This window comes from Ambystoma mexicanum, chromosome 8, assembly GCF_040938575.1.
Source record: "Ambystoma mexicanum isolate Mex_15411 chromosome 8, UKY_AmexF1_1, whole genome shotgun sequence".
NCBI lineage: Eukaryota > Metazoa > Chordata > Amphibia > Caudata > Ambystomatidae > Ambystoma > Ambystoma mexicanum.
The window spans coordinates 20,966,725-20,990,880 of NC_090929.1; the positions used below are offsets into that span (position 1 = coordinate 20,966,725).

A 24,156-nucleotide genomic window follows, 5' to 3' on the forward strand; every position below is an offset into this window, starting at 1 on the left:
CGCAACCGAAGGGAAGAACCCAGGGAGAACCCATGGGGGAGCCAGAGTCACAATCCCAACAGCTACAGCCACTGACCAGGGAGGACATGCAAACCTGGCTCATGGACTTGCAAGAAAAATTCATGTCTACAGTGCAAGAACAATTTACAACTATGAAGAATGAATTGAAACAAGCGGTACAAGACATGAGAATCGATATAGATAACCTAGAAGAAAGGACGGATACAGTGGAAAAAACGGTGCAAAGTCTAGAAGAAGATACGAGACAAACAAGTGAAACGCAAGAACATTTGGTGACTCTCACTCACAACTTAGAAATACAATGTGAGGACTTGGAGAACCGCTCTAGACGTTCCAACATCCGAATCAAGAACATGGCGGAATCAGTGCTAGACAAAGACCTGAAAGAGGCGGTAAAGGAAGTGTTCAGAGACATACTGGGGACCCAAAACACGGATGAAATCGGAATCGACAGAGTCCACCGGGTGGGACCAAAAAGATCAGGGGCCCCAGGGGAAAGACCACGCAATGTCCTGGTGGCTCTCTCCTCCTACCCACAGAAGGAACAGATTCTCAGAAGAGCCAGGGAACTGGAACATAATAAAATGAACGGACAAGACATCCAATTGTATCAAGACCTCGCTCTAATAACCCTCCAAAAAAGGAGAGCAATGTCTCCACTAGTGAAAGTTTTGATAGAAAAACATATCCGCTACAAATGGACCTTCCCATTTCGGATACTCTTTACATGGGAGGGGAAACAAAGAAGGGTGACCACGGTGGAGGAAGGCCTTAGCACAATGGGCCTCCAGGAAGAAGGGGAACGGGGGGAGACCTCAAACAGGAGAGATCGGACGAGAAAACCAATGGGATGGGAAACAAGCACGCAAAGAAAGACAAATACTGGGAGGGAATCCCAGAGAAAAGTACCCTGTCGGGGTGAGGGAAGAGAGCGTAACGAAACGGACAATACACAAATGGCGGTCGGGGTAAGAACCGACGGCTTGGAACTCGGCGAAGACCAATGGGTCAGTGGGGTTTAGGATTCCCCATAACATACCCCCCGAGGGTAAGGAGGGCAGGGAGCGACGGGCGCAACGCCCTAGCGTCAATAGGAACCCTCGCCCTACTCGGGGGACAGTCTGGTTGGTTTAATGTTCAAAGTTGGGGGGGGGTGGGGAAGTTCAAGGGAGGGGAAGGGATCAGAGGAATCAAAGTAATGATACAAGAACAGAAGGGGACCCGACGCAACGGCGAACAAATATAACACAATGGGGATGATACGTGTTGTGACCTATAATATACGGGGCATGAATCACCCCACAAAAAGAGCGAAACTGGAGAAACAGTTTAAAAGGGGGAAGGCAGATATACTACTTCTCCAGGAAACCCATATCAGAACAAGGGATAAGCAGAAAATGCGGATAAAAGGATACAAAATCTGGGCTCTAGCAACGGCAACTGAAAGGAAAGCCGGGGTCCTCATCGCGGTGAAAGAAGGTATGGACACTAATCTACTGGATACAAGCATAGATAAAGAAGGGAGATACGCCTTCGCCAATGTGGTTATTGAAGGACTCAACATAACGCTCGCCTCAATATATGCACCCAATCAAGGACAGGATGGCTTTCTCAGAGATGTACTATCGAAATTGGAAAACTATGCTAAAGGGGAAGTGATTATAGGGGGAGATCTCAACTTGGCGTGGAATCCACAGGTAGATAGGAGTACAGGGAGCGCACAAGGACAGGGGGCACCATCAAAGCGTCTGAGACAACAAATGGACCAGATGGCCCTAAACGATGTCTGGAGGGAACTGAAGGGTGAACAGAGGGGGTATACCTACTTCTCAAATGTCCACAACACGATGTCTAGAATTGACTATTTCTGGGTCTCGGTGGGACTACTGGGAAAGATTCAGGGGCTTGATAAGGGTACAATAGCCCTCTCGGACCACGCCCCGCTATGGCTAGATGTGACTCTCCCGGGGAGGAAGAATGGGCTCTGGAGGTGGAAACTTCCGCAGGAACTGATCCAGGACCCAATAACAGGGGAGTCCATTAGGGAAATGATAAAGGAATATTTCATACAAAATGACACCGGGGAAGTAGCGATGATTGCAGTTTGGGACGCGTTTAAAGCAGTGTTGAGGGGGAAAATGATTGCATTAAAAATCACTAGAGATAAACAAAGGTTTCAGTGGGAAAAAGAACTAGAAAAAACAATTGAAGATATCCAAGAGAAACTTCTGATACACCCCACTAAGATATTAAAAAAGTCTCTGAAACACACACAGGGCCAATTAGAGATGCTCCGCATGAAAAGCGCAGAGAGGAACCTACTCTATTTGAAACAACGATACTACATAAGAGCAAACAAAGCAGACCGACTACTGGCAAGACAACTAAGGACAAAACGGAAAGAAACAACGATTAAAGCCATATATGACACGAATGGAGACCTCCAAACTCGCACACAAGACATGGGGGAAGCACTGAGGCAATACTACCAAACTCTCTACTCCACCGAATACCACGACGCAAAAACCCAAGACTCATATTTAGAGGCCATAAAGCTCCCGAAAATATCAGAAGAGGACAAGCAGACACTAGAGACACCTATCAGAGAAGAAGAAGTCAGTAAAGCCATAAAGGGACTCCCAAACAACAAAGCCCCAGGCCCGGATGGGTATACAGCCTCATTCTATAAAAAATATGCAGATTTATTGACCCCGATCCTGACGAAGCTCCTGAACTCCTTTAAAGACAGTGGTAACGTGGCCCCTACTATGAATGAAGCAAAGGTACTGCTATTTCACAAACAAGGGAAAGATCCAATAAACCCAGCATCATATAGACCAATCTCACTGATAAATTTAGATGCAAAAATATATGCAAAGATCCTGGCAACAAGGCTATCCCCACTTCTCCCAAAACTAATTAGTGAGGATCAATCAGGCTTTATTCCCGGCAGGCAAACACACGACAACACAAGGAGGCTAGCTCATTTAGTGGAAAACATAGGCATAAATCACACCTCAGCGGCACTACTATTGGTAGACGCCGAAAAGGCCTTCGACAGGGTGGAGTGGTCAATTCTGTTCAAAATTCTGGAGCGCATGGGGTTTGGGGAACGGTATATTGCAAGCATTAGAGCGAACTACAATTCCCCATCCAGTAGAATAGTCATTAATGGTGAGCTTACGAACACGGTGAGGATATCGAGAGGAACGAAACAGGGATGCCCCCTCTCACCTCTGCTGTACGCTCTGTTTTTAGAACCCCTCCTAATTAAAATACGGGAATCAACACACATTAAAGGGATAGAAATGGCAGGTCAACAACACAAAGTGATCGCCTATGCGGACGATATGCTAATAACCCTAGAAAACCCAGAATCCACGCTATCAGCGGCAGTGAATGAATTAGAAAATTACGGGGCCATTTCAGGCCTGAAAATTAATAGGAATAAATCAGAGATACTAATCCTGGCAGGGGACAGAGCAAATATAGAAAGGGAAGCAAAACTACTGGACCTTAAGATCGCACTAAAAGGTATAAAATATTTGGGGATAATAGTACCTCATAGAATAGAACAATTCTATGGGGAAAACTACCCGCTGCTTCTCATTAACACCCAAAGGGAACTTGGTAGATGGAACCCCCTACAGATATCCTGGTGGGGTAGGATACAGTCGGTCAAGATGACCATCCTCCCAAGGGTACTGTATTATTTTCAGGCTCTCCCGGTGGGTATCCCAGACTCATTCTTTAAATCGCTAACAAAACTGGTGTCGTCCTTTGTATGGAAAGGAAAATCGCCTAGAGTGGCCAGGAGGGTCCTCACAGCACCAACTAAAGAAGGAGGGATGGCACTCCCCCATTTTAAAAAATTCTATCAGGCAGCCCAGCTAAAAGTCCTGAGGGAGTGGGTAGGGGAGAACCCGCAGCAGATATGGGCCAAACTAGACAGAGCAGTAGCAAGGACCCCACTGGTAGAACTCCTCTGGAAACAGAGGCAACACAGACATGCACATTTAGGAATAAGCGAAATCATGAAATCCACGTTAGATGCATGGGACGCCCAAACACGAAAAGGCATAATGTCCACGGCGCTTGGACCCTTTACACCCATATGCAGGAATCCGCAATTTCCACCGGGGATGGAACTAGGGGCATATGACAGCTGGGAGAAGGTGGGCATTACTAAAATAGGCGAAATGTTCGCAGACAAGGAAATCATCTCCCTAGAATCCTGCTTCGTAGGCAGAAATATCCCCAAAAGCGATAGATATAGATACGAACAGCTAAAACACTGGCTAAACTCCCCGATAATCACTGAGGCAGCAACCAGGGACCTCACAGGGTTCGAGTCATACATCATCTCCAACACGGGGGAGAGAAAGTGGGTCTCAACTCTTTACAAATTCATTAACTCACAAGGGGAAGACATTAAATGGACATACAGAATAAAATGGGGCAGAACGTTAGGGGTGGAACCAACGGATAGTCAAGGGGCAGACCTATAAGCAGATCCCCAGAATGACCCGATCGGCACAAACCAGGGAGATGTGGGTCAAGATTATGACACAATGGCATTATACCCCAGAGAGGCTCCACTCGATGTACCCAAACACGCCAAACCTCTGCTGGAGAAGATGTGATGAAGTAGGAACATGGAGACACATATGGTGGGACTGCAAGGGCATAAAACCCTTTTGGGAAGAAGTGAAAAACGAAATGGGCAAAATATTCCCGGATGTAGGGCAGATGGGGCAAGAGGTGTGGCTCTGCGGAATCAGAGATGAGACAGCAAGACTATACAGTAAAACACAATGGAGAAGCTTTATGGGATTACTTATAGCTGCATGGACCACCATAGCACAAAATTGGAAAAATAAGCATACCCCATTGACATACACATGGCTACAGAAAGTATGGTCCCATATATCAATGGAGAAAATCACCCACAAAATCCAAGGAACTGGAGACATATTCGCGAAAGAATGGGAAGGGACCTTGCAATATCTCCAATCAGACTTTATGAATCAATGGTGCCCCCACAACATCAAAATATCAGACATCTTCAATGCATAATAGGAACCCGAGACATTATGATTTCATCCGATCAGATGGGAGGGAGGGGGGAGGGGGATGGGACTGTTTTAAGTTGTAATGTTATCCCTTATGTGACATCTATGTAAAATCAATAAACAAAAGCTTTAAAAAAAAACTGTCTCAGGTGCCAATGAAAAAGTGGCCCGCAGTTGCAAATGGAAATTCATTCCTTTAGTGACACTGTTTGAATAGTACACACCATTTTTTTTAATGTAAGCTGGTTGTTATATTTATATTTATTTAAAGAATATTTATTCAGCAACATTGGACAAAACTACTAGCTGCATAGTGAAGTAACTCGTAAAACTGGCCTGCATTGTCCAAAAAGTGGCCCATTTTGACTGACATCAGAATTAAGGTGTACCTCTGTACTTTCTCAAAGGAATATTCTTTCGGGACAGACCCTTCAGATGTGGCTGTCCTGTTCTTTGTGATTTGTCTTCTGAGTTATAGATCCCAGATGTACCCACGTATATGTACTCCAAAAATTAAAGAATTAAGAAAATAGTATATAAAAATAATAAGAGGTATGACATAGCAATTGTCCAAAACTCGAATTAAAGGTCGAACATGATTTTAATATTTGCTTTCGGGGTGTCATAAGAACATCCATTTTGTGACCTTGAAAACCAATGAAAATACATAAACAGGTGATGAATTACACGAATTGTGTTGGGAAAATTGAGTTTGCATAAAGTAAAACAAGAAATATACATTAAATTGATCCATAAGAATACACACAATACATAATCCACTGGTGCAGACAAATGTAGGAAAAAGAAAACAAGGGGCTGTATTCTTCTTTCAATACCTTCCCTTGTTTGGAAGAGGCTCTTTTAAGCTTGTGCTTGAAACTGTCCAATTATCTCCTAACCTCCAGCCCCATGTATTCTGGTGCTGGGGGCCTATAGCCTTAATGTTTGCCACATGCTGTTGATCCTAAAGTCCTATAAGTTGGATAGGAGATATTGTGAAAACCTATATTCTGTCTTTGTTGGTTCAAAGAAGGTTATCAGAAATGTTAATTATTCCTGTAGTCTTCCAAAAAAGGTAGCTGGCGCTCCTCTCCAGAAAGAACATGGCATGATAACCTGTTCTGAGATGAGAGTATGCAGCCATCTGCTTTTTGCTCACTGTGCCTTTCACAGATGGGAAATATCCATTTGCATATCAGTCTTGCATGGGCAGTCCAGCACTGAAATGCTCTGGCAATTCCTCCCTGAACTAGTCCTGTAGTCTGCCTGTGTTAGTGCAGAAAGAGTTGTGCGGGTCTTACTTTAGCCAACGTGAGAAATGGGGAACTTGTCTAGTTGGTGGTTCAGGAGCTATGCACTCCAGACCGCCTTGTCCCCATGCTGATCACGTTTTGGCGCTCTGTGGACATTCTGTGCCGCCTTCATCAGGGCTCCTAGTTCAAGACCCTGTAGAGAGTGGAACTATGCACCATTGTGTGCCTGAAAGTCCTAAGCACTCAAGGCAGTTCATGAACCTCTGGCTACCGGTGGTTGACTTACCCACCGGTGCTGAATATGATTCCGTGGACACAGGCGGACAGTGGAGAGGCACTGCAGCTCTGGGGGCTGCGGTGACTAGTGGTGCTTGAAAAATCGTACCACCTTGTTTATACGAATGGTGTGCCTATCTGCTGTGAGGTATTTGGTTTGGGTAGAAAGTGCCCCTTCTGTCTTCCTGTGCTCCTGTATGGTGGATCAAACGGAAGGATGGACTGCCTTTACAATTTAGCCGGTCTTGCTCTAGTGATCCGTTTTCGAGAAAAGATCTATTGGCTGTCTTTCTTGCATTTTATAGCGCTTGCATGTTTCCAGGGATCGGGTGTACCCTTGGTCTGGGCTACCCAGGGGAATTTCGTCATACACGGCCTCTGTTGGGGGAGCCCTGCCTATCTATGTGTGAGATAGTACCTTAATGAGGCCGAATGTACCTGTTGTAGTTGGCGTGCTTTAAAGGGTCGTTCTGTCCATCTAACTGGGATATTCAGTATGCGGTTGTGCGGATGTTATTATAGATAGTAAGTACATAGTTCTGTACGCACAATCACATGCACGTGCAATGTATCTATGACAACATCTTCGTGTATGGTTCCAGAATGTTGATGAGGCCATACACAAAGATGTTGCTGTGAAAGAAGTTGGCCTCCTGGGGGCTCCTCCAATAAAACCCAAACAGATATATATATAATACCACGCGTTACGTGTTTTATATACACAAAGAAAACACTACAGCGGTGTGCTTCTGAATAATCCCCATCCAAGTAATTTCTACAAAAAAGCAATTTGACTGCCATCTGGCCTTCGGGAGAGCGCCATGCGCCTAAGATTATATCATGTCTTCACGTGATATGACTGAACATGTGTCACGGCTAAATGGTTGTCAGCACCTGGTGTATGTGTCCCTTCATATGGGGACGAATCCAGGGGTGCCGCAGGTGCTGTGGCATTAGTGGGACACACCTGCTGGGGTCTGTGCAAGGTGTGCTTGAGCCGCCAGCACTGGCTGGTAGTTAAAATGTGCGGTTCTGTGCAGTGCCATCCGTTGTGTGTGTTGTCCTGGAAAGCAGGCCTTACGGCGCTGTTTCAGGATGGCCCGTTCCCATGGCGAGGCTGGAACCACACTGCGTGTCCCTTCTCCATTACGATCAACAATGTATGATTGCGTGGGACTTGGATGAAAGCCAGCGGCCAGCATGAAATCATTCACTTCCACCGGCAGGATCACCCCGAGCTGCCTCCTGGGCGTGGGGGGTGCCGAGGTTGCAAATCGCATTCTAACAGGTAGTACGTCACTTACCTGCATTTTCGTGCCATCGTGTGTGGGCAAAGTGTGATGTTGTGCCCAGTTTGAGCCTGGTCTCTGTCTTGCTGTGCATTGCCCACCACTAGCTGTCCCTCAAGTGCGTGTGCAGATTGGAACCTTGTTGGTGTTCAGCACATATATTGTTCCAATTGGACAGTTAATGGAGCTCCTCCAAGGGTGTTGTACATATAATATACATTCACATGCTTACAACTGCCATCATGCGTATCAAAAGACAGGGGCAAGGCAACTTGTCAGGCGCCTCTAGCGTAATCCCGAGGTGATCTATTCAGGTTGTCTGTGATTTGTAGGAACTGGTGCTGCTTGTGCTGTCCTCCCAAGTGTGTACGTAGTAGTCTGAGTTTTTTGGGGGTCGGGGGTTCGATGTCACGATAGGGAACACCAGTCACTGTGGGAGTGTCACTTCAATGTGTGACCGGCTGAAAAATCTCATTCAAACCATGCTTGTAGGTATCCAGCCGATGTATTCACCGGGATTCCTTCTCGAGCAGACTTCTCTGGGTTTTCGGTCCTCCTTTTACTTTTTCTATCACCCACCATAGAATATCATTTGGTGTGTGATTTGCTTCCAAGTAATGATTAACAAGAGGTGCTGTGAGATTCTTACATCAGATTTTTTATCGATGCTCGGATATTCGTGTGTTGACTGTGCACATAATTTGTCCTATGCATCTTAATCCACATGGACATTGTATGAAGTAGATTGCTTGGTTAGTTTTGCAATTCTTGAGATCTTAGTAGCCATTGTCTAGTCCCTATCTAGAATTATTGAATTTTTACCGTAAACTCAGATGCCACGCAACTTCCACAAGTGTCCTTTGACTGGACGCAGGTTCCCGAGGCCGATGTTCGTGGTGTCCTGTCGATGTAGGGAGTGTATTAAGGACTCCCGGATGTTTTTTACCCGTTTGTACGCAAACCGTGGTATGGATTCTTCTGGTAGATTAAGTTTGACGAGCGTCCAGTATTTCTGTATGATTTTCTTTACTCTGAAGGTGTGAGTTCCATGTGTGATGACATCACTAGTTTTGGTGCTCGGGTCCTCATCGGGTTGTAGTAAGTTGTCCCGGTTTGTGAATCTCGCCCGTTTCTTCGTATGGTCCAACTGCTTTTTCGGGTATCCCTGTGTCTTGAGGGGTGTTGTTAACGTTTCTGCATGTCTTTGGCTGACTACTACAGGGAAATACTTATGCCCCTCCACTTAAAAAATTCACCAGCTCCCACTGGCCCTCGGACTGTGTTGGGAACGGAGTGGGGGGAGCCCAGGGACTGGGGTGGGAGAAGGATGGGCAGGAGCACTGGGATAGTGGTGGGAGCAGGGTGGGGAGAGCCCAGGGACTGTGATTGGGTGGGGAGAGCACAGGGACTGGGTAGGAGTGGGATGAGGGAGCCCAACGACTGTGATGGGAGTCCAGGGACTATACCGGGAGTAGGATGCAGAGACTGTGCGCAATAGTTCATAGCCATTTGTACATACTGTCAATTTGGGGCAGGCCTGGCCACGGCAATGGCCAGGAAATGGTCACAAGATGGTACAGCCATTCCAGCCAGCCAGGAGGAATGCTGGGAGAGGAAGGAAGAACCCATGAAGGGATTCTGGTTGCCTTGAAAGAAAACAAGGATAAAGTAGCCGGAGTCCAGCCATGATGGGCGACCTAGGCCCTTAGCAGCCCATAGTCACAGCAGCCATACAGAAACCTGGGTAAGAATCTGAGGAATTAAGTATCTCCCAATTATAACAAATTCACTCAAGGGTTTGCCAAAATGGCCCACTAAAATCAGCTGTTGTGTCCTCCCAAGTCTGAATCTGCAGATCTCCTGTAGGGATTTCCACAGGCCTGAGGGTGGTGAGCCTTGATTCCCAGAGCTCCCGTAGGCTCTTCGACAAGGCTGGGGGGTGGAGAGTCCTGGTTTGCACTGTAGGCTCTTCCACAAGTCTGGGGGTGGTGAGCACTGGTTTGCACTGTAGGCTCTTCCACAAGTCTGGGGGTGATGATCCCTGGTTTGCACTGTAGGCTCTTCCACAAGTCTGGGGGTGGTGAGCCCTGATTTGCAGAGCTCCCGTAGGCTCTTCGACAAGTCTGGGGGTGGAGAACCCTGGTTTGTACTGTAGGCTCTTCCACAAGTCTGGGGGTGGTGAGCCCTGATTCGCAGAGCTCCTGTAGGTTCTTCCACAAGTCTGGGGGTGGTGAGCCCTGATTCGCAGAGCTCCTGTAGGCTCTTCCACAAGTCTGGGGGTGGTGAGCCCTGATTCGCAGAGCTCCTGTAGGCTCTTCCACAAGTCTGGGGATGGTGAGCCCTGATTCACACTGTAGGCTCTTCTGCAGGTGTGGGGGTGGTGAGCCCTGATTCGCAGAGCTCCTGCATGCCCTTCCACAGGTTTACCGGTGGCGAGCCCTGATACTTTAAGACTTCTGTGCATGTCCATGCTCTGTCGGAGTACTAGAGCATGAGCCTTGTATCATGGAATGGCATGACAACCCAATTGGAGAGATGAAGACTTCATTGAGTGACTGGCTTTTCTTGTCCTACTGTAGAACATGCAAACTGCCCTAGTCTTTTGGACGCAATCACCTCAGTGCTACTAATATCTCCACCTTTTCTGCTTCACAGGAGCTGGAAAAGAATGAAGCCCAGCACAAGGACGAGCTCTGTAAGGTGTTGAAAGAAATGCAGGAAATGCAGTGTCGGGCTGATCGCGACAAGGAAGATCTGAAGAAGGCCACCCGTATGCAGAAACAGAGAGCAGATCGTTGTGAGCAATCCTTGCAACAACTGCAATGCGAGCTACAGGGAAAGGTAACCTGTGTCTTCCACACCATTCATCCCCCTTCTTGTCTGCTTGCGTGACAGCCCCCCTAGAGGAAGGGAAGTGCTTCTCCCCCTGTTTCATGGCCTGTGATCTTGGCTGCTGCTTGCTTGCTCATGTGCTCTTTTTCTGGTTTGTTTTTCATGGCTGCAGGATGCTCAATTAGAGGAAGCCTTGGCCTGTGTTGAAAATTGGCGTGCCAAAGTCACACAACTTCAATGCGAGAAAACCCAGCTGGAAGAGGAGATCACAACACTCAGCTGGTAAGGAACCTTGCAATAGGGCGTGTGATCAAAGGGCTGGGGAGTGGGCGGTAGATTGTGCTTTGCAGTTAGGTGCAGACAATATTGTAAGGGTCCAGCTGTAGGTTTGGAGGTGGTGGGGATGTTCCATAATGAAGGTGATTAGAACCTTAGTTTCGGGAGGTCAGAGTTGATAGTGTCGGAAAGTGTGGGGCTCTAATCCCAGGGGCGGTCACGGTAGTATGGGGCTTCAGACCCTAGAGGAGGTGACTAGATGGGGGAAAGCATTTCATTCCAAGCAGAAGTCCTAGCAGGAATGAGAGGTGACGTTTAGGGACAATGTCATTTCAGGAGGGGAGCAAAGCCTTACAGGGCACAGTGAGTGCCACCTTGAATGCCGGTGGAGAGGTGTCGCATTAGGTGTTGTGGAGTTTGCATCCTGAATGCTGTTGGAGCACAGACTCCTTAATGGGACTAGAGTATGGAGCCTTCGTCCGAAGGCTCAGTGTCATATTTGGGGTGAGCCTTAGATCTAGGAAGAAGTTCATGTTCCATGGGGAGGGGAGAACTTGGGTGCAAGGGACAGAGGAGGGGGCAGTATTAAGCCTTAATACCCAAGAGCTGGGTGGGGGTGATTTTGGTTTGGGTCAGATTTTAATCTGAGTGTGCAGTGGTGGTCATGATAGCAGGGGGGAAGGCTTGTAGCTGTAGACACAGGCACATACATTTAAATGGGGGCATTCGATTCAGGCGGTTTCCTGACTTGAAGGTATAGAAATGAAAGCCTATTAAGGAGTGTCTGATATCTGCTGTCCGTATCTGGGCAGGGTAACATGCAGACCTAGGACAAGCCAGTGCCCTTGCCGCCCAATAACTGTGCATGAGATGTGCCCACTACCACATGCTCGTGGCCTGGGCAAGATTACAGGGGGAGAGGGCACCCCAGAATATCCCAGAAAAATGGTCACTCCCTGAAAGCCCTGTATCTGGGATCTGGCTTTGTGCTGGTAGGTCTTCATGACTTTGTGTGACAGGCGGGGTTCCTTGGAGCAGAATGCAGGCGTTGCTCCACATTACTGTGTAGGAAATGCCCCCATATTTGGTGACACTTGTGGTGGCCTTGGACGCAGAAGGTCGTCTGGCAGCTGATGCAGAGGTGTGGAACCACGAATGTCCTGCAGTGCTGTGTGTGGTATTGCGTACATGCTCTGCCAGTTCCTGTCCTTACCTGGGTCCTGCACAGATGTTTACTCCCTGCTCTCTTTAGATTTTAAGGAAGTTGCTCAGAGTGTAACTCTGGCCACGCTTTCCCATCCTACTTCTGTCAAAGGGCTGTGCCTTGGAAAACTGTGTGTGTGAGTAGGGTGGCTGGGCAGGGGTTCTCTGTCTTTCACACTCTCTCCCTTGAAATGATAAGTCATTTAGAACGCGCCTGTACACGTGTGTTTCTCCTCGCTCTATCCGGCTCTGGTTTTTCTGATGCGCCTGCCTATAAGGCTCCTTCACATTTGATAATGTTATGCATGTGTTTGTCCTAACCAGTTGATGAGTCAATTGGGTCTTCTCTCCCCTCTATATTGAAGTCTACATGGCTTTAAATCACCACATTTTCAGCTGAGTTGGTGTAGTTTAGTTTGTACATAAAGGGCGAGAGTGGGTGGGCCTACGCTTGGCAAACTACTGAAGTAGTCCTAGTTAAAGAGGGAGTGGTACGGTTCTATTTGGTAGCACCACAGGCATCTGTTAAAAACATGTGCCAGAATCAGTCATACAATCAAAACACCTTACTAACAGGATTGCCACAATGACGGGAGTACTACTTGAGCTCTATGAAACATACATGTTAAATATGTATTATTTTTGGTATTTGTTCAGTGTTCCAGGGATCACGTTATCGAGAACATCTGTTTTAGCTATTTGATCGCTACCATGGGATGCTTTACAGGGAACAGCACAGGTTGTTGGGTTGCTTTGAGAGGGGATCCTAAAAGCCAGAATGTATTTGGAAAAGAATGTGAGAACAAGTTGTTGAGACTCTAGTATGCAATGCACATTTATTTTTTTCTTTTGAACAGAATTCTACTTTTTTTCTTTCGGCTCCCAAATCAGACTTAAACTCATGTCTTGATGTGCCACTGTCAGCAATTCAGTCTTTAATACGTTTTCTCCAGCAATGAACACACCTGTGACATTGTTAAATCGCTTAAAAGTTTGGTAATCAACTACGACCAGCAGTAATCTCTCAAAAGCATGCTTAACAAGTGCAGTAAAGCAACCAATTAACTAGGACTCGCTGAAAATTATGGTTTCACATACATTAATCTCCTACTGAAGGGGCCACAAACAGCCAATTTATTTGTTGTTCTTTTACTCTACTTTATTTTTTTGAAAACCATTCCATAGCAAGGAAGATGTATAGGAAAATAATTGTTCAAAAGTGTTTTGTCCCCGTGGTTTTTCAGTGGCAGGCCGTAATTCACACATGTGGGAGACTCGTGCAAATTCCCTGTCCACGCTAGTTACAACAGTGCACAAGATGATATTCCTTCTGGGCCTAACGGCGAATGTATAAGATTTTAATTATGCTGCCAGCTCTGTCAAGGCCATCTGAAAAGGCACAGCCTTTACACCTCCAGAAAGTCTACTGGTAGATCTAATTGCCTCGGCTTGTGGTTCCAAGCAGCCTCCTGCGCTCTAACAATGACAAGACTGAATAACCAACTTTTCAGCTGCACCATGGAGGGGGCAAATGTACGTCGGGAGTCTGATCGCCTTTCTCTTGAGATTCATGATTTAACTCCCTAAACTAAACAAACTGGCTAGTAAGCATGTCATGTTAAGCTGTTTGGGTGCTTTTTGACCCATTGGTCGCTTGACCCTAGACAACGGATAGGCATATCTGCAAACTCCATGCCAAGGCATGCATTCCAAGAGAAAGCATGCACAAATAGATGGTCTTCATGCTTTTTACCAGCCTGATCCGGAAGTGGCATGAACATGAGATTTCTCAAATATGGTAGACTCTCATCTGTAGGTCTGTGTGAGATCTCCATTGAGTGCAAGGAGCCATATCAGTGTTGTCGAGCACTGAAGACTATTATACCAAAGGAGGAAGGGAAAAGGATATGTGCTGACGACACAACGTCCACGATTTCCATAGACTTGTGATCTACAGCCATTGGCTCTCCAGGTGTTTGACTACAACTGCCATCACCTCCAGCCAGCATTTTCAGTCGTTGGGGATCGTGGGAGTCGTAGTTCAAGGTCAGACCCCTGACATAAACAAGGAGACTCTTATGTCAAGGAATCTTTGACATTGAACTTTCTAGTGCCAAACATCCCTGATGGAGACACCTTTGTCAGAGAACCTCAATTGGGTTACTAATTGGCTTAAAAGCCTACAATTGAACTTTTAAAGAAATCACAAATCTAGAAGTGTTTATCCCCTTTTTGCAAAAGTGATGGTTTTCCCATATTTATTGGCAAATGGGACTCCCATAAAAGGCCCTTGCATTTTTCATAGGTAGGAACTGACATCTCTACGTTGGGAACCGTTAGGGTTTTGAAGAAGGAAGCTGACACAAATGTGGCGCTGTTTTGGTTAGACGTTTTTATTTCTGTGTGAAAAAGGTCATTATTATCCCTAACTTCTAAGAGAGGTTTCACTGCCTCAAAACGAATACTAAAAGGATTTGTCAGATTGCCCATCAAAGTAAATTCCACCATCCTGTGTCAAAACCAACTCCTACCCCTCACACTATATAATTAAAAGGTAAACTAACAAAGTCCATACTTCAAGGAGAATGGCACCCTTCTCCTACTGGGATAATGTCCAAAAGATTGTCCTCTCAAATCAGTTACCAGAGGGAATGACTCCCTTCTCCTAGTGCAGCTCCTTATACTCTTCAATAGAACCAGGGGCATGTCGTCTCCGGTAGAAGACTCAGTTCAGGACCAAGAGAATGCCTCCCTTCTCTTGGAATGCTTTTAGCACAGTTCAACACAAGGCCAGGGGTAATGACTCCCTTCCCCTGGCGTCTCCGGCACAAGACTCTGTTCAGGACCAAGACAATGCCTCCCTTCTCCTGCAATGCTTTTAGCACAGTTCAACACAAGGCCAGGGGTAATGACTCCCTTCCCCTGGCGTCTCTGGTACAAGACTTTGTTGAGGACCAAGAGAATCTTTCTAAGTAACACAGTTCCTCAACACTTCTCGGGGTTCCCTTCCCCAAGTTTCAATCGACAAAGTTAAAAGGAAAAGGGTCTTGAGACTTCGCTCTAAAGGCAATGGTTGCAGTTCCTTAAGTCTCAGGGTTCCCTTCCCCAAGTCTTTAATTCAGCCACTTGTATTCCTTTCTGTCTTTTCAAAACAAATATAACAGAACTCAGTCAGCCTGACCCTCCTTCTAGATTGCCTCACCAATGGGCTTGCAGTGTTCCTTCTTGGTTAATTTCACAGTGGCTTTGATTCTCATAATTCAGGGCTCAATGGGCTAGGTGCAGTTGTCAGACCGTGCGATCTAACCCTCACAGGCTGTGCAATCAGGATCCCTAGGCTCTACAGCCCACACAGGTTCCTCTGTTCCTGCCCTGTCTTCAGAGTCGCATTCACTTGGCTCCTCTTTGTTGGCCCCTTGGCTTTATACGCAGGCTTAGACCCCTATGGCTTCTCCTAGTTAGACCCTTGGCTTTGCCACAGCTTGTCACACACCTCTCCTGACTTTGGCCTTCTTTCAGGTGGTCTTTATCAATCTTTCACACTTTCCACACTGCATCTGTTCATAAAGTTCACTTTCAGGTGGTCTTTTCCATGCCCCAGCTTTCTATATCAATCTTTCACACTTACTCTTACGTCTCGTCCCCTTTCCTCCATACTGTATGGGCGTCCCTTCCAAGGGACGGGAGACGGAAACCTTTCCACCAGAGAAAAACCTTCCCTTTTAAATTTAGAAACATGCAGGGGTGCAGCCCAGGGAGAATGTGCTGCCCTGACTCCGCCCTCCGGAGCCCCACCCCAGTCCCCTTTTCCGCATTAAAGGGAACGGGCCGAATTCACCAGTGCTCCTGGGTTTGGCTTCGGCCATGTAATTCCACGGGCAGATACTTATTCTCTTTGTATTTTCTATCTTTTCTATCATTCAGGTACTTGGTCCTCCGGCGTCACGCTCCTCCCTGGCGCATGTCGACTTCTACAGTGTTCAGCAGGTGTCCATCTTGCAACGGGCTCTTCCCAACTTCAGACCCCCATGCCCTCTGCCTATGTTGCATTGGCCCAGACCACGGTTGGCAATCATGTTCGGCGTGTGACTCGCTGTTCTCGAAGGCGCTGAAGAACAGACTAGCCAGGTGGAGGGTGCTCTTCCAGAGGTCTCCTCCAGTGGATCTCAAGAACTTCGTGAAGCTTCGAACCAGACCCAAAGTAGAGCCGATATTCTCTTTCGCACCCCACAAGGGAGACTCCTTTCCAGGGACTCTCATGCGCAGAAGGACCGGTCAGGTCCTTCGACCGGCACGTGCACCGAGGCTGCTTCAGCTCCCGGCCTTTGGGTCAAGGGCTCTGCCCTTTTACCAGAACCATGGCCAAGAGGCTGCGCCCTAGTACCGGCAATACGTCTGAGGGGCTATGCCCTAATACCGGCAATACGTCTGAGGGGGCGCCTAAACGCAGCTCTACTGACCCCCGGGTCGAGGGTGTCACACCTACCGGGTCTAGGCCCCAGGAGCAGGGTAGGCCACATGATCCACACGCAAGAGTCTTGGCCCAGCGTGCTGAGCACCACGTCGCTGGCACGTGGCTGGCAGCTCGACAAAATGGTCGCGGCGTCAGAAAGAGGCACCCGTCCAACGCCATTCCAGGAATTCGGCGAAGAATGACTGTCAAGGGGAGCTTGGCCTCAACCATGTACGTGGCCTACAGTCTCCCCCTCAGTTGCTCAGGACGGCTTTCCTTGACGTCTATATGGACAGGGTTCGCAGCCGCTCCCCGCTATCCTGTCGGCACTCCCTGCCACGTCTTTGGCCAGTGAGGAGGTGCTGTTCGAGAAGTTCCTCGGCCTCATGAAGTCACTCCAGATGGTGGTTATCAAAGATGCCACCAGGGAAGTCATTCCCGCCATGTTAGCAGCACCACAGACGCCTCCATCGGGCCCCCAGGCCCCGGTGCAGCTGCCTCCTCCGGCTCCAGAGCCAGCTCTGCAACCTCCGCCACCTCCTCAGCCTCTTGCTGCGGTCTCTGTACCCGAGCCTCCGGCGCCAACTACTCCTCCTCCACAAGATCCTCCAGATACGCAGGATACGGATGAGGAGGAGGATCTGGACACGCCATTCTCAGCCAGGGCCTTCCACGAACATCTTGCTGGTTTGGCGGAGTACCTGGGCTTCCCCCAACCCGAGGTCGAGCAGCCGGCAGAGGGGGTTCTGGCTGAAGTCCTCACGCGACGCCCCTCTGCCAAATCAGGGATTCCTATGCAGACCAATGTAGTCGCCCTGGCCAAGAAGTGCTGGCTCAAACCCCACTCGGCCCAGCTGGTCAATCGACGCCTGGACGCCAAGTACAGGCAGGTGATGGGGGGTACACTCTTGCTTTCGGCCCAACCTCAGCCACACTCTTCGGTGATCGCTGCGGCATCACTCCAAGCCTCAGACATCCTCGGCCTCTTCCTCTGCGGTGCTGCTAGGCAAGGAGGAGAAGCTCTTGGAGGCATTTGGCAAAAAACTCTATTCCAGCGCCTCTTTACATCTACATCAGGCCAACGCTGATGCCATGCTGGCTGCCACCAACCAGACATTATGGCGGGAAATTGCAGAATTCCTCCAGGAACTGCCCACCCAGAGCCAATCACGCTTTAATGCTGGGCTAGCTGAAGCCAAGCTGGTGGCGCATGACCTCATGGAATCCACAGTGGCTCATATCGATACCTCAGGCCATGCCATCTGTATTGCCATGGACACGAGAAGAACAGCAGGGCTCCAGGCAACAAAATTCAACCCGGATGTCCAGGAGCGCATTCTAGATCTACCGTTTGAGGGGGGGGGCCTCTTCCACTCCTCTATATGGACGAGGAGCTGGACAAAAAGGAAAAAAGCTCACAAACAGCAAAGTCTTTATCCATCCTCACAAAGACCACGGCCAAATCGTACACCCAATCTCAGCAGCGCTCGGAAAGGGGTTGTACGTATGGAGGCTTCCGCGGCTTCCAGGAATGCAGATCCAGGCGGCCGGACCGCTCACCGTCTCAGAGCCGACGCAATTAACAAAAGGCAGGGGGTGGGGGGAAATGGGTAAGGGATTTTTCCAGTCCGCCTCCTCAGCGACAGCCTCCAAGTGAAAGGAAGCATGACACGCCCCTTTGGGTCCACGTGTCTCCGGTGGGGGGCAGGCTTGCTCTCCATGCACATTTCTGGCACCAGAATTTCGCGGACACCTGGATCCTCTCCATAGTACCCACAGAGTACCGCCTTCCTATCCTAGCCTCTCCTCCCGCCTCCCCTCTTCCCCTCCGCTTCTACAGGTTGGGACAGCAACTCTTTTGGCGGAGATCCGGTCGCACGTAGAGAGCCAGGCAGTGGAGGAGGTCCCAGCCTCCCAGCTAGACTTTGGCTTTTACTCCAAGATTTTCGCCATTCAGAAGAAGAACCAGGCGGGCCTGAGAGTTGTGCTGGACCTTTCCACCCTCAACCTCTCCTTACCCCTGCAAAAATTCCAAAATGGTTATGCCAGCTTTTATAGCGGAGACATTGTAGAAGGGAGACTGGATGTGCTCCCTGGATCTGAAGGACGCGTACCTACACGTCCCGATTTGGCAGCCCCATCGTTCTTTCCTACGGTTCAGGATCATGGGCTACCATTTTCAATACAAGGCCCTTCCTTTTGGCCTCAACTCTGCCCCCAGGGTCTTTACCAGACTCATGAATGCTGTGGCTGGCCTCCTCAGAACGCAGGGTCTCCACATCTACCCATACCTCGACAACTGGCTTGTCAGGGCTACATCTCCGGAAGCGATTCACCACTCTTCCCATGCCCTTATGAGCACACTACATGATCCAGGCTTCTCGCTCAATCTCAAGAAGTCACAGCTGCAGCCCACGCAGACTCTGACCTTCCTGGACCTCATCTGGGACACGTGCTCCGAGAAGGTCTTCCCGTCGGAGGACATCATCTCGGCCATCAAGAGGGCCAGCGCCCACTTCCTCAGCAGAGGTGACCTCGGCATGGTGGTACCAACATCTTCTGGATCTACTTGCAGCGGTCCTATTCGCCGTGCCGCACACAAGACTAGGGATGAGGAGGATTCAGCTGCACTTTGCGGCCTCATGGAACCAGGAGAGAGGGGGTCTCAATCCGAGATGATCAACGTCCCTCCATCTCTCCACCCGGACCTAAGATGGTGGTCGAGGAACTGCAACCTACGGACGGGCAAGCCCTTTCGACCGCCCTCCCTGCAGGCCACTATCACCACAGACTCCTCTCTCGAGGGCTGGGGAGCCACCCTGGACGGCCTATCAGTCCACAGCACCTGGACTCCACAGGAGCAGGAATACTGCATGAATTGGTTGGAGCTGAACGCCATCTGGCTAGTGCTCAGAGCATTCCTACCGCTTCTCAGGGGCAAGGTTGTCCTCATCCAGACAGACAACTTGATCCGCATGTACTACATCAACAAGCAGGGAGACACCAGGTCCCCTCCTCTGTGCAGACTCGCAATCAGCATGTGGGAGTAGGCCCTGGAAAACGACATCTACCTCACGGCAGTCCACCTCCCGGGCGAATCGAACCTGGAAGCGGACAGGCTCAGCAGGCTGGGAGCTGACAATTACGAGTGGCAGCTAAACGACCTTGTTATTCAGGAGATCTTCAACAGGTGGGGTCACCCGCATGTGGATCTCTTTGCCACCTGGCACAGCAAGAAGTGTCCCCAGTTCGCATCCGGGCAAGGTCAGGGCCCTAGCTCTCTGGGCGACGCATTTCACCTCCAGTGGACTTGCATGAAAGCATACACCTTTCCGCCCACTCCCCTGATCCACAGGGTAATTTGCAAAATCAAGGAGTCTCGCCAACTCCTCATCATTCAAATAGCTCCATGGTGGCTGGCCAGGCCATGGTTTTTGGAGCTTCTCAGCCTCTCGGAGGTGCCCCCGATTCACCTCCCGGTGGGCCCAGCACATCTTCTGGCGCAGCAGGGGGGGCAGAGTCATCCACCCTGCCCCCAGGGCAGGGCACCAGTAACAAAGCCACCAGGACCCGGTACAAAAGCAAATGGACCAGATTCTGCCACTGGGCAGGCTCAAAGGATATTGACTCCTTGGCCTGCACTTTGGACGACATGCTCTCCTTTTCGGCGCACCTCGATCATTCAGGTGTGCAGGTGGACACCTGTCGCACATACCTTGCAGCCATTGGGGCGTACAGGAACTCGGAGGAGGGCATTTTCTCCTCCTCCAACCCTATAGTCAAACATCTGACGGGTCTCGCTAGGCTCTACCCGCCCGTCAAGAGACCTCACTCTGTGTGGGAACTTAACATAGTCTTAGGCGCCCTGGCGCACAAACCATTCGAGCCAATGGCGTCCGTGGACATCAGGCTGGTCACCATCAAGACGGTCTTACCTCGGCTCACATAGTCAGCGAGATCCAGGCGCTGGTCGCCTATGAACCATATACCATCTTTCACAAGGACAAGGTGGTCATGCGGACGCACCTGGTATTTCTGCCCAAGGTTCCGTCTGCGTTCCACTTGAACGACGAAATAACCCTATGTTTTTTCCCGATCCCAAGGACGAAGCACAGAGAGTGCTACACTGCCTGGACGTCGGGCGTGTCCTAAAATTCTACTTGGACAGGACTAAAGGCTACCGCAAGTCGGGTGCTCTGTTTGTCACGTTCGGAGGCTCGAGGCCAGGCTCTAAGGCTTCCATATCCCGCTGGATGGTCTCTGCCATCAAGGAAGCATATGAGGGCCAGCACAAGCCACTCCCGGCCAACATGCATGCCCACGCAGTCAGGGCCAAGGCAACGGCCATCGCATTCCAGCGCTGTGTCCCTTGGCAAGTCATATCTGTACCCCTCCCCGGAAGTCTCAAGGATGGCAACCTTCTCCACATTGCCCCTCTCAACTCTCGCTCTGCCGTCAAACATTCCTCTGATATCTGTCGCCTTCTTGAGGAACTGGACCTCGACATCCTCGGTCTCACTGAGACATGGTTCACGGCCAGCTCTGTCACCAGCTTTGACACACTCCTACCTGACGGTTAAAAGATCCTCTCCTTGCCCAGGCCCAACCGTGATGGGGGGTGTGTGGCCCTTATCTTCCCTGAGTGGATTTCTGCCACTATCACTCCTACGCAGACCTACTCCTCCTTTGAATGCCTTGTCTGCCGACTCTCTCTCTCCTAGCCATTCCCTTACCGTGGCTACTATCTATCGGCCACCTGGTCAAATTTCCTCCTTCCTCTCTGAGTGGGCTGACCTCTTCTCCTCACTCCTGTCCTCAACCACTCAACTCCTCTTTCTTGGAGACTTCGATATCCACCTTGATGCCTCCTGTCCTCCCTCTGGACTCTTTTGCGACCTCTGCGACTCTCTCTCTCACTCTCTATTCTCCCGTCTGGGCCGACCCATTCTGCAGGGCACACTCTTGATGCTCTGATCTCTTCTGACCGTCCCCTCTCTGTCCCTCTCTCCACTCCTATTTCCTGGAGTGATCACTTTCTCCTATCCTCCCACCTCACCTTCCCTACCCCACAGGCAAAGCCACCCTCATCACTGCCACCCACCTTCGCGGTCATCCGACCCATGAAGCATGTGTCAGTTGAGGCTTTCGCTACCACCTTCTCGCCCCCCCCATCCCCCTTCGGCTGTCTCCCACCCTGACACAGCCCTTTCCACTCTCTACTCTGCTATATCTGATACCCTTGATATCCTTGCCCCTGTCATGAGAATCCGCCTGAAGCCCAAAGCCAAATGTAACTCCTGGTATGACTCGGATCTCGTCACCCTTAAACGCAAGTGCAGGGTGGCAGAGAGGAAATGGCGTGCTTCATGTTCATCCTCTGACAAACTGGCCTGCCGACTGCTCCAAAGGCAATACCGGCTCTCCGTTCTCACTAAGAAGAGAGCCCTTATTCAAGCCCGCATCTCTGCGGCATCTAACAATTCGGCCGAACTCATTAAAATCTGCAAGGAGCTGGCCAACCCTGCTGCAGTCTCCACCTCTCCTGTCCCCACCCAGGCCCTATGCACGGCACTGGTCTCTCACTTCATTTAAAAAACTCAGGACATCCGGTCCTCACTCTCCTCCTATCACCTCCCCTCCTCTATTCCCTGCTCTCCCTCTGGCCCTTCTGCAGCCACCCCTCCTCCCTCCTTCTCTGCCTTTCCCCTTTTCTCTGCTGATGAGGTTTCAAGACAAGTCCGATCTATGAAAGTCTTGTCAAAACAGGTCCACCCCTGTTCCTCCAAAACTATCAAGGACCACATCGACTCCCTGGCGCCTGCCCTGGCTGACTTCTGCAATCACTCCTTCGCCTCTGGAGTCTTCCCATCCCCCCTCAAGCACTCCCTTGTGCACCCCCTTCTTAAGAAACCCTCCTCCGACCCCTCCTGACCAGCTAACTATCGCCCAATCTCTATCACTCCCTTCCCGGGCAAGCTCCTGGAGAAACTGGCCATCTCCCAGCTTAATCTCCATGCTGAATCTGTTGGTAGTCTTCATGACCATCAGTCTGGCTTCAGAGCTGCCAGAAGCACGGAAACCGCTCTCCTGAACATCCGTGAGGACCTGCTCTCAAACCTTCTTTCTAATACCCCTTGTGTTCTCATTTTGCTTGACCTCTCTTCTGCCTTTGACACTTTCATCCACACCATCCTGCTCAACTGTCTCCGTGATAACCTGGGTATCACTGGTCAAGCTCTGGCGTGGCTGACCTCCTTCCTCTCCAATCAACCCAGGTCCAACTGGGTTCCTTCCTCTCTGACATCTTTTTCTCTACCTGTGGTGTCCCCCAGGGATCTAACCTCTCCCCCTGGCTGTTTAACCAGTATCTGGCACTTCTTGCCCACCGCATCGCCGCTCTCTGTCCCAACTTTCAGTGCTACATGGATGATACCCAGCTCATTTTCAGGCTACCCTCGGCCTCCTCTTCCACTTCCCTCATCTCCGACTGTCTTTCTGCTATCCAGGAATGGTGTGCCGCCAACGACCTCTGCCTTAATGCCAGTAAGACTGAGATTCTACTTATCGGCACACCCACTCCCTCCTTCCCTGCAGCTCTCTGGCCAGCCTCCCTTGGCCCTCTTCCTGCTCCTACCTGCAAGGCAAAAAACCTCAGGGTCATCTTCGACTCCACACTCTTTCTCTCCTCACATATTTGTCTCTAAGAAGTCACACTACCAGCTGCACCTCTTCAGAGGTATCCTTCCTTTCCTCTCCTTCCCCAAGAAGCTCACTGTCTCCAGAGCCCTGGTTCTCTCGAAGCTGGACTACTGTAACAGCCTCTATCTAAATCTTCCTGCCTCTACTCTCCGCCCTTTGCAACTCATCCAGAACAGGACTGCGAGACTTGTCCTTGGCCTCAAGCCCAGGGACCGTATCTCTCCAGGACTGAAATCGGTACAGTGGCTCCCAGTGGCTGCGAGGATTAAGTTCAAAACCCTCTGCATTGTCCACAAGGCCTTCTGGGGCCTTGGGCCAAAATACCTTCAACTCTCTCTTCCTAAATATCTTCCTTCTCGAGCTCTTCGCTCATCCACCTCCAACTACCTCAGGGTCAGCTGCTTCTCCAAGCAACGAGCTGGGGGTAGATCTCTCTCCGCAGCAGGGGCCTCCCTCTGGAACAGCCTTCCTGCCTCCCTGAAACTTGAGGAGAACCATCTCCGGTTCCGGAAGCACCTCAAAACCTTCCTCTTTGCCTCCGCTCTCTCTCCCTCTCTCCCCTGCTAAAATCACTGAACCTGCACTGAATCTGCAACTTGACAACTCACCCATCTTGGTCCTTGGCCCAGCCACTCTTCCCTGCACTGCCTACCTGCACTACGGGACTGTCTCTGTATCCTACAGCCCCTTCTCCCAGCACATACCTTGCACTTGCCACCAGCTGGACCTATTATTTATCTTGTATTCTACTAACCATGTACTGCACTTTCCCCTCTCCCATT

The 24,156-nt window shown here is 49.7% G+C and overlaps 1 protein-coding gene across 2 annotated transcripts in view; it reads left to right on the forward strand.

Annotated features, from left to right (window-relative positions):
- ODF2 (outer dense fiber of sperm tails 2) overlaps positions 1-24,156 on the forward strand; it is a 1,029,707-nt gene that overhangs the window by 721,570 nt on the left and 283,981 nt on the right. For both annotated transcript variants that reach the window (XM_069609164.1, XM_069609165.1), the window contains 2 exons: positions 10,567-10,752; positions 10,916-11,025. In XM_069609164.1, coding sequence (XP_069465265.1) covers positions 10,567-10,752; positions 10,916-11,025 — 296 coding nt within the window. The remainder of the gene's footprint in view (positions 1-10,566; positions 10,753-10,915; positions 11,026-24,156) is intronic.